At 39.2% G+C, this 11,138-nt stretch overlaps 1 protein-coding gene across 1 annotated transcript; it reads right to left on the reverse strand.

Annotated features, from left to right (window-relative positions):
* Window positions 1-2,877: 2,877 nt before the first annotated feature.
* On the reverse strand, window positions 2,878-10,847 carry CUNH6orf62 (chromosome unknown C6orf62 homolog). Its single transcript, XM_007421936.3, has 5 exons — window positions 8,730-10,847; window positions 7,975-8,151; window positions 6,464-6,589; window positions 4,801-4,935; window positions 2,878-4,219 (listed from the first exon to the last, which is right to left on the reverse strand). Exons 1-5 carry the CDS (start codon window positions 8,856-8,858, stop codon window positions 4,094-4,096), a joined length of 693 nt encoding a protein of 230 aa, XP_007421998.1. The 5' UTR covers window positions 8,859-10,847; the 3' UTR covers window positions 2,878-4,093.
* Window positions 10,848-11,138: the final 291 nt, after the last annotated feature.

Consider the following 11,138-nt stretch of genomic DNA (forward strand, 5'->3'; position numbering starts at 1 on the left):
TTGTTAAACATTTTACAGAACCTGAATTGCCTGAGTGGGTTGTTTTCAATTTAAACAACTAGTCAATTGCTTACAGTTTTGACTTCTGCACTTCTGTAATCATTCCCTGTCTTCAGTCTGAGCAGGAGGGAAAACAATACAAGAGATCCTATAGAGAAGCCAATCACATTGTTAAAGATGAAGAGAGCATGTTGAACAATGAACGGAGCAGAATTACACAAAGATAGAAAATACTGGCTGCTCTCAGAAGCACAATTACAAAGGTGTAATGTGTAATAGCGCAACAGGTGAAGCTAATGGATTGTATCCAGCATGGGCATTGATAGCAGACCAGATCATCCCTCTCAAATCTTTTCCAAGGAGTCCACCCCTGGAGCAGATTTGGAGTTGCAGGAGGAAGAAAATTCAGTGTTCAATACTCAATAGTCAGCCCTCAACATTGGCTCCTTTGATCTTGGATGAAAAGGTGCATCTAAACTAACTTTTTCTCTCATAAAGACTGGTTGTTAAAATATAAAATACAATAATTATGTATTTTTAAAAAATATATATTTCTACGCTAGAGTTCCATTACTTTACTGCTTTGTGGGGTCCCTCAGGGCTAGACACTCTCCTCACTCCTGTTTAACATCTGCATGATGCTGTTGAGTGAGACCATTCAACAGCCCAAGGTAAAGTATATGATACCCAGCTTTACATCTTCACCTAAGTTGGACCAAGTGATGCTGTGGGAGTGCTATCTCAGTGTATGGAGGCTGTGAGAGTCTGAATGGGGAAGAACAGGCTTTAGGGTTTCCTGGATCTGGTGATTTTCCATCTTCAGTTCTGGATGGGGTAGAACAGAACCAGTGTGCAATTTGGGGGTCTGACTTGGGGCTCCTGTTTGAGGAACAGGTGGCAACCATGGCTAGGAGTGCTTTTGCACAATTTTGTATGTGTGCCAATTGCACACTTTCCTGAATTAGGTCACTCATTCACATCTTGGTCACTTCCCAAATGCATTCCTACAATGAACGCTACATGGGACTGCCTTTGAAGAATATCCAGAAGCTGTAGCTGGTCCAGAATGCAACAGAGCAGACACACTTTGGAGCACCCATGTTAACAACTCAGTCCCCCAAGCTTCACTAGCTCCCAGGGTGCCTTCAGGTGCAATTCAAGTTGCTGCTTGTCACCTACAAAGCTGCCCATGGTTTGGGACTGGGTTATTTGAAAGACCATCTCCCCAGTTGTTTCTACTTGTCCGTGCAGGTAGAAACAGCAGCACACTGCAGGTCCCATTGATTAAAGTATATCATCTTATGGAACCAGAAAGCGTTTTTTTTCGGTTGCAGTGTCTGCTCTTTGGAACACCATACCTCCTCCACCCCCTCCCAGATTAGATTGGCCCCAACCCTGTCACTTTTCAGAAAGCTTTGAAGACATTGATGTGTTCCCAGGAATGGGGATTGGGTGTTTACTAGGAGCCCATATGGCGGTGGTTGTGATTTACTGTAGATTGGTTTTTATGTCTTCATAGGTTTCATAAGCTGTCATTTTGATGTTTATTGAATTGCACCTTTATGTTGTCAGCCACCTAGAGACACCACAGAGAAATGGGTAGCCATACAAATCAACGAAATAATTACACTGTATTTTTCATATATGCATATATATTAAAGATGTGCATTATTTATGCAAGACCATGTCATGGGTTTACAAAAAGTGTAGATATCCTTTTAAGTTCTGATATATTTAGGAATAAGATCAAACCACTGGCCTTTATACAAGTGTTGCATTTGGTTCAGTTGGCTAGTTCAAGCTGATTTATAACAATTTAGAATAGAAAAGGCAATTTGAGAACATTATGTTACACTGGGTATTTATCTAATTTTTAATTTAATTTCTGTATCCTTAAACTTTAGCTATTCCACATAAAAATTCCTCTTCTTTCACAATGGAAAACAAAGCAAATTAATGGATGCAGAGTACCATAACACCAGCTAGAATGCTTAGATTCCAGATACGGTTTTGAGACCATCTTAGTTTCTAGAAATGGTTACAAGGAATCCTTATTGGTAGAGTATGAAGAACCCAAACGGAGAGTGAAGACAGCCTGGTCATGAACACCTTTATAATTTTATAGCAATTAACCTTGGATATGGAGACTGATAGGACTGCATTATAAGAATAAATTTAGCAGTTGCTGAGTAGGTACTGTAGGGAGCTTCAGTTTAATGAGCTATTGGCACAGGATTTTCACTTTCCAGTATGCTCCACAGTTTTGCATGTATTTCAGTGGGTTCAAGGATGATAGTTTTTTTTTTAAATTATTCTCCATGTTGCCACTACTCACATTCCTTTTAAACATTCAAAGAAATGTTACTTCAAATAATGTATTAGTTCTGTTATATGTATGGCCTCTGTAAATCAATAGTTAATTCTATTTCATCTGGCTGACTTTGAAGGAGGTACAAATTTCCTTCAATCAGCTTAGAAGTGGGGAAAATGCCATTTGGGCTAATCCTTTTCAGCAAAGTCCCTGTAAAAAATCATGTTATGTACTTCATTATAATGAAGTAAATATGAAAAAAAGTGTTTTCATTTTTCATAATTCTTTTAATCCGTAAATCACTATTTTAATCTGCAATTAACCCTGAGTTGAATAGAAAAAGCTTATTAAAAATAGATGTTCCCCTGGTATATCAGCCTCTCTCACACATATTTACACATATGTATATATAGCACTCTCTCCAAATATATATTAATAATTATCACTAGGTAATTAGGTTGGACTAAGAGAAATGACTGTCCTGGTCAGCCAGTGAGATTCACTCAATTTGTAGCTCTCTGATACCAATTCAACGTTCTAGAATTATGCTACATTATCAGTCGATATTTCATGGATTATGTTACTGTACCAATTTAATGCCTTTATCTTACAACTAGCATGATTTTCACAGAGCAGATAATTGTTCAACTAATTTATTTTCATTTGTTCCAATTGCCAAACAAAAGCTAAATACAAATTTCAAACATATAAGCACTAGGTTTACCCAAAGGGAGTTGGCTTATACAGATTTACTTCAGTAAAATTACTCAACCCATAAGCAAAGCGTTCTTTGCCAAAACTATACAGTAGTCTTTCTTATGTTCATTGCACAATCTTAAACAAAATATGTTCTGTCAAAACCAACTTTGACACTCCAAACAATATTTTACAATTAAATCCACAAATGCTTTAGATCTTATTCCTCCCCCCACCCCCAAAGAACCTCAGAGGGTTTTCCATGTAAGAAATGTTTTGGAAACCAGTATTTCCTACTCGGTTCACCAGCAATTTTACAAGTCAACTCTCAGGAAAAAAAATAATCCTCTGCCAACGTGGTTTCTGCAGCTGCTATTTTTAATTTAGCTGCTTCAGGCTACTTCAGACCCCAAGTCTGTAAAATGTATTCAACTTAACAGAACACTATACATTTAGTTATACAGCAAACTGGGGAAAGAGATCCAAAAATGAGAATGCCAGTAAACTCAAACATGGCCAAGCAAAATAAGAGAGGCAATTAATACCTACAATGAATGAGATGCTTTTCTTCCTTAAAAGATTTCTTTCCCATAGTAAGCCATCTACTGTAGCAAGCCAGAGAGCTAGTCATCAGAATGAATCTGACATAGCTCTGATACAATCATGTTAAAAGCAAAGCTTAGAAGGCTTTTACACCCTTACATTCACTTTTCACCCTATGAATACTGAAACAGGGGACATGACCAGCACAAATGGACACACCACCATAAATGATCGCTTTGTGCTCTCAGATAACATTTCTTTCAGTGTGTAACAGTCCCTTCATTTCACATTTTGGTAAGATGCTCATGCAATGCAGAAATATGCAGAGCATTCTCTTTCATAAAGTCCATGCAGAAAACATCTTAAAAAAAAGTTCTGAGATACAAATGATAACAGAAAATAATCCAGGATGATCAAGTTTCACGATGGATAGTGTTCTGAACATGTGTCCATTTTCTTCTATTCCAAAAGAATAAATGGCAAGAAAAGTGGAAACTACACTCCTGCATTCTGTGATTTTCCCCCATTTTGCTGGCCAGAACCCTATTCTGGCATGTATGGGCGGAGGTGATCCTCTACAGTACCAACCGCCCAGTGGGTGAGCTGCTCCTGTGGCAGATACAGGCAGATGCTGCATAACTTGAAGATTGTAGCTTTGTTTTTTGGAGTCTGTAAAAAATAGATACATAATTTCAGAACCAAGGGTGGTTTTTTAAGGAACAATAATGCATGGGAAAAAAGCTTTCAATTTCTCCCAACTTGTCTTTTCAGAAATAGTTTAGGGACTTGAAAGGAAGCACAGCAGAAAAACAACGAAAAATCTGGCACTCTATAATATTTTTGCTGGATATGTAATTTGATCAGAGTTCTGTATTTTACTTTTTCTCTCAGAACTACTATACCAAGTGCTTTTCCCAAAGACAGGTTAAGTTATACTTAAATGGAGTTGAGTAGAAACTCATCACTACCATAAACAATAAACACTGCTGATGCCACACAAGGAAATCTATATTTTCAATTCTACAGTTTAAAAGGATACTACCTACTGAATTTTCATTACACTGCCAGAACACAAAAACATGGCCAATCTGATTACTGTTTTATCTCACAATATTACGTTTGATGCCTGCTGTACACAACCATGGTATCTACCTAGTTTCAATGCTCTGTCACGACAACTGGTTTTATATAAGCAAAGACAGCTGCTGAATAACAAATGAGGCAACTGTTATACATTGGAAGATGTTTACCTGCAAGTGCTGTCTGTCAATGAAAAGAAACACTGACTGGTTAGGGTTGTTGATAACAATTCCAGTCTTGTCCTTTCGGCTCAGTACATGCAGAAACTGTTTTTCATAGTCACCGTGATGAAATTCAAACCTGGCCTATTCAAAATATTAAACAACAAAAGAGATGTATAATTCAAAATTAAGCAGTGGATATTTTTTATACTACTACTACTACTACTTTATTAAATATATATGCCACCTGACTCCCAATGACTCTGGGCAGTCCACAACTGTCAAAAACACTTAAAAACAAAGAATACAAAAAACACAAAAACAGCACAAGACAAAGGAACAACTATGACAAAGAAAACAAACCCGGAGGGGAACAAAAAGGAAGAAAGGGGCATCAGTCGTCCTCTAAGATCCACCAAATGAATTATGCACAAGTGACATATTTTTGAGTTAAATAATACTGAGTCCTGGAGTTTGAAGGAAAGGATTCATAGTTCTTTTACCTCCCCACCCCCATTTACAAGCTGTTGTTCTATACAGTACAAGGGTTTTTTTAACAATTTCAACTCCAGGTAGTTTTCGGTTAACGACCACTCAAAGTTACAATGGTGCTAAAAAGCTACTTACAACCAATCCTTGCACTTAGGACCGTCGCAGCGCCCCCACGGTCACATGATTGTGATCCAGGTGCTTGACAACCAGGTCGCACTTATGGTTGCAGCATCCCAGGGTCACATGATCGCCATTTGCAACCTTCCCAGCCAGCTTCTGGCAAGCAAAATCAATGGGGAACCACATAATTTGCTTAATAACTATGGTTTGCTTGATGACCACCTCGCTTAACGATGAATTTTCTGGTCCCTATTGTGGTCGTTAAGTGAGGACTACCTATAGTTCAGTGCAGCAGGAGATTTTTTTTTTTTAATGTTGAACTGCAAAATTATATATTATGGTATTATTATTATAATTTGTTACACTGTGTTAATCAAAGATAAGCTTACTGAACTAGCTTTAAACAGGAGATTGGTTCAAAAAATAAAGTGATATTAAGAAAACAGCAGAATGCCTTATGAATTAAACATTCAATATATTACTACTACTGAGGCCATCCAGACCTATCTGCATGCACATTCACTAACAATTATGTGTCTTGTGCTACAACTAATACTAATAAAATTAATAATAATAAAAGAGCCAGTTTGATGTAGTCGTTAAGGTGTTGGCCTAGAAAGCAGGAGACTGTGAGTTCTAGTCCCGCCTTAGGCATGAAAAACCAGCTGGGTGACTTTGGGCCAGTCCCTCTCTCTCAGCCCAACTCACCTCACATGGTTGCTGTTGTGGGGAAAATAGGAAGTGGAAGGAGTATTGGTATGTTTGCCGACTTGAGTTGTACATCCAAAAAAAAAAAAAAAGTGGAATAAAAATCTAAAAAAAAATGCTAAGTCAGGTAGGCAACTGCTGCTTTCTGTATGCTTTACATTACAAATCATATAATACCTGATTATCGTCCATGCTGATTTGATCATATTGAAGTAGTATTCAAAGTAACACTAGGGCACCAGATTGCTTACTGCTGCTTTAAGAATCAAAAAATCATATCTGATCAGCATTAAAAGGTAGAGGTTTTCACTTGAAATACCATCTGCTTGAGTTTTATCTGCATATGCCATACCTGAACAGGCCTAAAGGGCTCATGATCTGATCCCTTCCACCTAGAAAACAGAAGACAGACTATCTTCTCAATATCATTCCGAGGCCAAAGTATGAAGTCCATCTCCTGTGTACAGCCAATCACATCCTAAAGAGATAAAAAGCACATGGTAGTGTCCAACAATGTAACATATAAATACATACTAATGGGTTCAATAACCAATTAAATCTGTACATGTAAGCATTTATACATGCACAGCATAAAGATTTTGCTCCTAAATAGTAATGCAAAAAATTTTCAAATTCTAGACGCCGTTTCAAATTCAAAACTGCTTCAAATTTAAAATATAGCCTGCAGATATACTATCCAGTTGTTAAATTCCAGCATGAAAATTTTAAAGACAATTTTTGCACAAAATTTCCTGAACTAAAGCATCAATCTCAGCCATCAAATATAATTCAGTTTTGAACCATGGTGTTCTCTTGTTCAAATAATGTTTAACATTAATATTTGCCGCTTTAATAAAACCCAGTATACATAATTTATAGAAGAATTTATTTCATGGTTTGTTTTTGTTTCAGTCAGGACCAATCTGTTTGGCTTAGATGTTGAATAAGGAGTACCCTCCTGCTTCTCAGAGCATCCTATTTGTAGTGTTTTTACAGGAATCTCCTGCTAATGAAGGCAATTTCTATGGATTCTCCTCCTCTGTGAATTTGTTTAGAGAAACTTTTCTAGAAGATTGAAAAATCCTCAGGATCACACAAAAGCTGAAGAGGACACAATAAGTGAGAATCATCTCCCTCACTTCCACTAGGAGGATCCAATGGCAACACAGGAAACTGCAATGATGCCAAAACGACAATACATGCACTGTGACGTTATCACACAACTGCCATTACATACTTGTGAACTGAAGCTGATCCAAACAGGTAAATCATAGCATTTGCATTATACTGTTGTCACATCATGGCAGGATCCTTTGTTGGATCACAAAATCTGTTCACAGAACAGAACTAAGTATATAAGATAATTTTGCAGAAATTAAAAGATAAAGCAGTTATTAAGATGTACTTTTGAATTAATGATAATATTCCAATAATATATTTTAATAAGATGATTTTAGCTTGGTAAAACTAGATCTGAGAAGGAAGCAAAGTAGGTGAGGTGAGACTAGGACAATTAAAACTAGAGACAAACCACACATATACTCTAATATAAATATACCTCATGGGCATGATACCAAAAAACTGCATGCCTTTCTACAAAGATTTTAAAAGAAATACGGTAAGTTCTATTATGAAACATAATAAATTCCATATTAGTAAAGGCATATTAAATATTAATATTAAAGGCATATTAGTAAAGAAGGAAACTTCTTGTTGAAAATATTTTTCTTGGTACAACCAGTACTTTCTGCTTTTTAAATCTTACTTGACTGTATGTGAATCTTTGGTCCAAAAGCACAGCTGGACCAAGGAGTGTAAGCAAAACATCTGACCACTGAAAATAGAAGAAAAAGATGATTTTACCCTGCGCATAGACTGATAGCGGGGTGCATGCAACTGTACAATATCCTTTTGAAGAAGCTCAATGGAACTTTCCAATGAATAGCTGGAATCTCGCACACCTTTCAGGATATTTTCTTCATAATTATTGGTCATAACTGGTATCACTTCAGACACTTCAAAGAGTGCTGACTTTTTCCTCTAAACAAAAGAAAATTAAGAAACATTTGTTACTAAGAAATAAATGTTGAGGTTCAAATACAAAAATTAAGGAATTTAATTACTGGGGAGTGCAAATCTTAGTTTTAAAAGGATGTACGCAAATTCAAAGTTCAGTTCTTTTAATTCAATGAAAGATATTTATGTACATACTTAAATTATATTAAAATTAGTGTCTTTAAATAGCTGGATTTTGGCTGGAAGGCACAATTTGGTGTTTTTTAAATTCAGTTTTGGGTACTTATAGTCCACTCATGCATCACACATACAAACTCAATACAATATAAAATATTATTATCCTTCCACTCTTGAACATTTGTAATTTCTACTAACAAAGCAAACACAATGGAACATTACAGAAGTACTACTAATTATGGCAGTTAGTAGTTATGTATATTTTAAAAATGTATTAAATAAATAAATACAGCCTCAGTTTTTGATGCCAAGAAAATCTTATGGATTTTTATATATATTCTTCACATTTTGATTCTGAGAGACTCTAACAAAGATAATTAAATATGCATATTATATGTCAATACAACAAACAGAAATAAGATTACCTTGTCTTTGAATACAAAGGCAATATACATCTTGAAATCAAACTGGTCAGCTAGAGATTCTTTTTTCTTTTTAAGCTGAGCACGAAGTCTGTTCAGAGCTTGTTTCTTCCGGGAGTTTGGGTCCCCCATTTTATAATACAGATGGTACAAAAGCCTTTGGAAACTGTCACTAAACTATGGGCCCTTTTTTCATAAGACTCAAGTACAACAGAAACAAGTCATTTTATTCCTGCTTATACCACTGAATCAATAAAACAGAGGCAAAACCCAAAAGTGCACCTCAGGCAATTGTTTTACAAGACTGTCTTACTAGAGGGGTCATAAAACAAAGTAAGTAGTCGTCCAACCATTACTGGACAAAGGGTTTGCACATATTATCAAAAGCCAAAAAGATTTTTTTTTGAAGAAAATACACTGATATACAGAGTTTAAACCACAGGAATAAAGGGGCAAGAATGGGAGAAAAATCTTATCACAATTTATATGTATAAAAAAAAGGAATAAAGGGGATGGACCCAATCCATTTGGGCGTTGTTTCTTTGCCCCAACCCCCCAAAAAACAAACAAAAAAAGTGAAATTAAAGACAGTGTTCTACCGCACCCAGGTTCATGACTCTGCTGATTATTACCAAGATTTCTGCTATTGCTATTCTGCCCGCTTAATTTTAAATAATTATTAGACTTGGTAGAAAGCAAAGGAAGGAGTGCAGAAGAGGAGTGGATGTCCTGGGAGGCAAGACGTTTCCCTACCAACAAAATCATCAACCACAGACAACACAGTGCTGGTTTGCAGAAGAGCAAGAAGTTTGGAAAACAGCAGAGTCATTTCTAACTTCATCATGCTCATAATCAGGCATACAGTCGCCTTGAGGCTATGTCTGTTAGAGAAAACAGGGATCATGATGGCCATTAATAAAAGCTTACAGGGAAGCTAAAAGGTAGTATCTGGCCTAAAGATCTCCAGTCTATCTAGCACTCCCCTAGCAGGGAGAGAGACCTACATACCCCAATAGCTGTCTTTCCGTCTATCCCCACCAAAAGGGCAAAAATCCTCCTCTCTGCCGGCAAGGGCCACTGTTTAGTTGGGACTGGGCATGGCTGGTGCGATTAGCCTCCTTACCGTTGCTTTTCTCTTCCTTAGTCAACCTGAAGAGGAAGAGAAGGGCCTGTGCTCAGCGCAGGGGGAGGGGGGGACTCAGTCTACAGCCCGGGATTCACTCTTGCATTCAGTTAACTCCAATTTCTTTCTTTTTAAACGAAAGTATGGAGGAGGGATGCCAGTTCTCAATTACAAAAAAATAGATAAGCAAAAATAGCCGTTTGCACAGGTAGGCTTTTGTGGTGGCGGCAAACTTGATTTATTTGAGGATCGGTAAATCGAATCAAATCATTAAAAAGGGGGATTACCCCGCCCGTCCCTTTCGCAGTTGTTCAGGTAGGACTTAACCTTTTTAAAAAAAAAATTACCCTCCCCCCTTCAACCTTCCCTCATAAAAATAATTAGTTTCTCTTCCCCTCTCCTTTTGGCCTCGGCGGGAGGCGCAGGCGGCAAGAGAGAGCGGATCGGAGAGTGTGGCCTGGACTGGCTCGCTATCCGCAGCCGGCGGGCGCGGGCGGAGCAGTGGAGGCTGTGGCGGCGGCGGCGCTGCTAGCAGCACGGGCAGGAGCCATGTCAAGATAAAGCCACCAAGAAGCCGCCGAGCTCCCCCATCCCTTCTGCGCTGTTCACGATGACCGGGCCGCCCGCACTGCCGCTGCTCAGCCCCAGCAGCCTGGTCCCCATAGCCTAAGCTCGGCGCCCCGGAGCCGCCGGGGGAGGGCAAATGGTGGCGACGGCGGCGGAGGAAGGAGGAGGAGAGGAGGAGGAGGAAGTGGCGGTAGCGGCGAAGGGAAGCTGGGCCGGGCAGACCCTGAGCTAGAGGCTCCTACTGCGGAAAGGGCAGGAGGCAAGAGAGCGAGCGAAGCCCCCCCTCCTGTCCCCTCTCAGGCGAAGGATAGCGTGCAGGAGTTCCTCGGTCCGGCGGACGCGGGAAGCGGAGAAGAAGCGGCAGTCCGAGCGAAAACCCCTCAAAATGGCAGCCGCCGCCTTTCCTCCTCGCCTGAGTCACAGGGCTAGGCTCCACCCTCGAGCCGCGGCGCAGGCGCTGTGCAGTAGACTGTGCCATCTCAGCACACGCGGGGGAGAGAAGGAAGAGGGAGAGGGTTCGGCGAGAGTTTGGAAAGCCCGATTGGATTGGATTCGCGGGGAACGCAACCGATTACAGCGGAGGACTGCACACGTGTAGGCAGGATACAGTAGACTGCATATGCTACGTAGTGGCGGGTGTTTCAGGCTGCATTCTTAACCCCGCCAATAAGTATGCCCCAATGAACACCCCAATGACTTCTGGCATTGTAAAGTAATAGGCT

The sequence above is a fragment of the Python bivittatus genome, unplaced genomic scaffold (genome assembly GCF_059951505.1).
Source record: "Python bivittatus isolate LINGU-HERP-01145 unplaced genomic scaffold, Pbiv_v1 ctg000840_np1212, whole genome shotgun sequence".
Lineage (NCBI taxonomy): Eukaryota > Metazoa > Chordata > Lepidosauria > Squamata > Pythonidae > Python > Python bivittatus.

Bases quoted from the DNA above. Each gene is read 5' to 3' on its own strand.
- CUNH6orf62 (XM_007421936.3), bottom strand. From the start codon at position 8,858: ATGGGGGACCCAAACTCCCGGAAGAAACAAGCTCTGAACAGACTTCGT. The intron at 6,590-7,974 runs GTAAAATCATCT...TTATCTCTTTAG, and splicing joins GCTATCAGTCTATGCGCAGG to GATGTGATTGGCTGTACACA. The intron at 4,936-6,463 runs GTATGGCATATG...TATTTTGAATAG, and splicing joins AGCCCTTTAGGCCTGTTCAG to GCCAGGTTTGAATTTCATCA.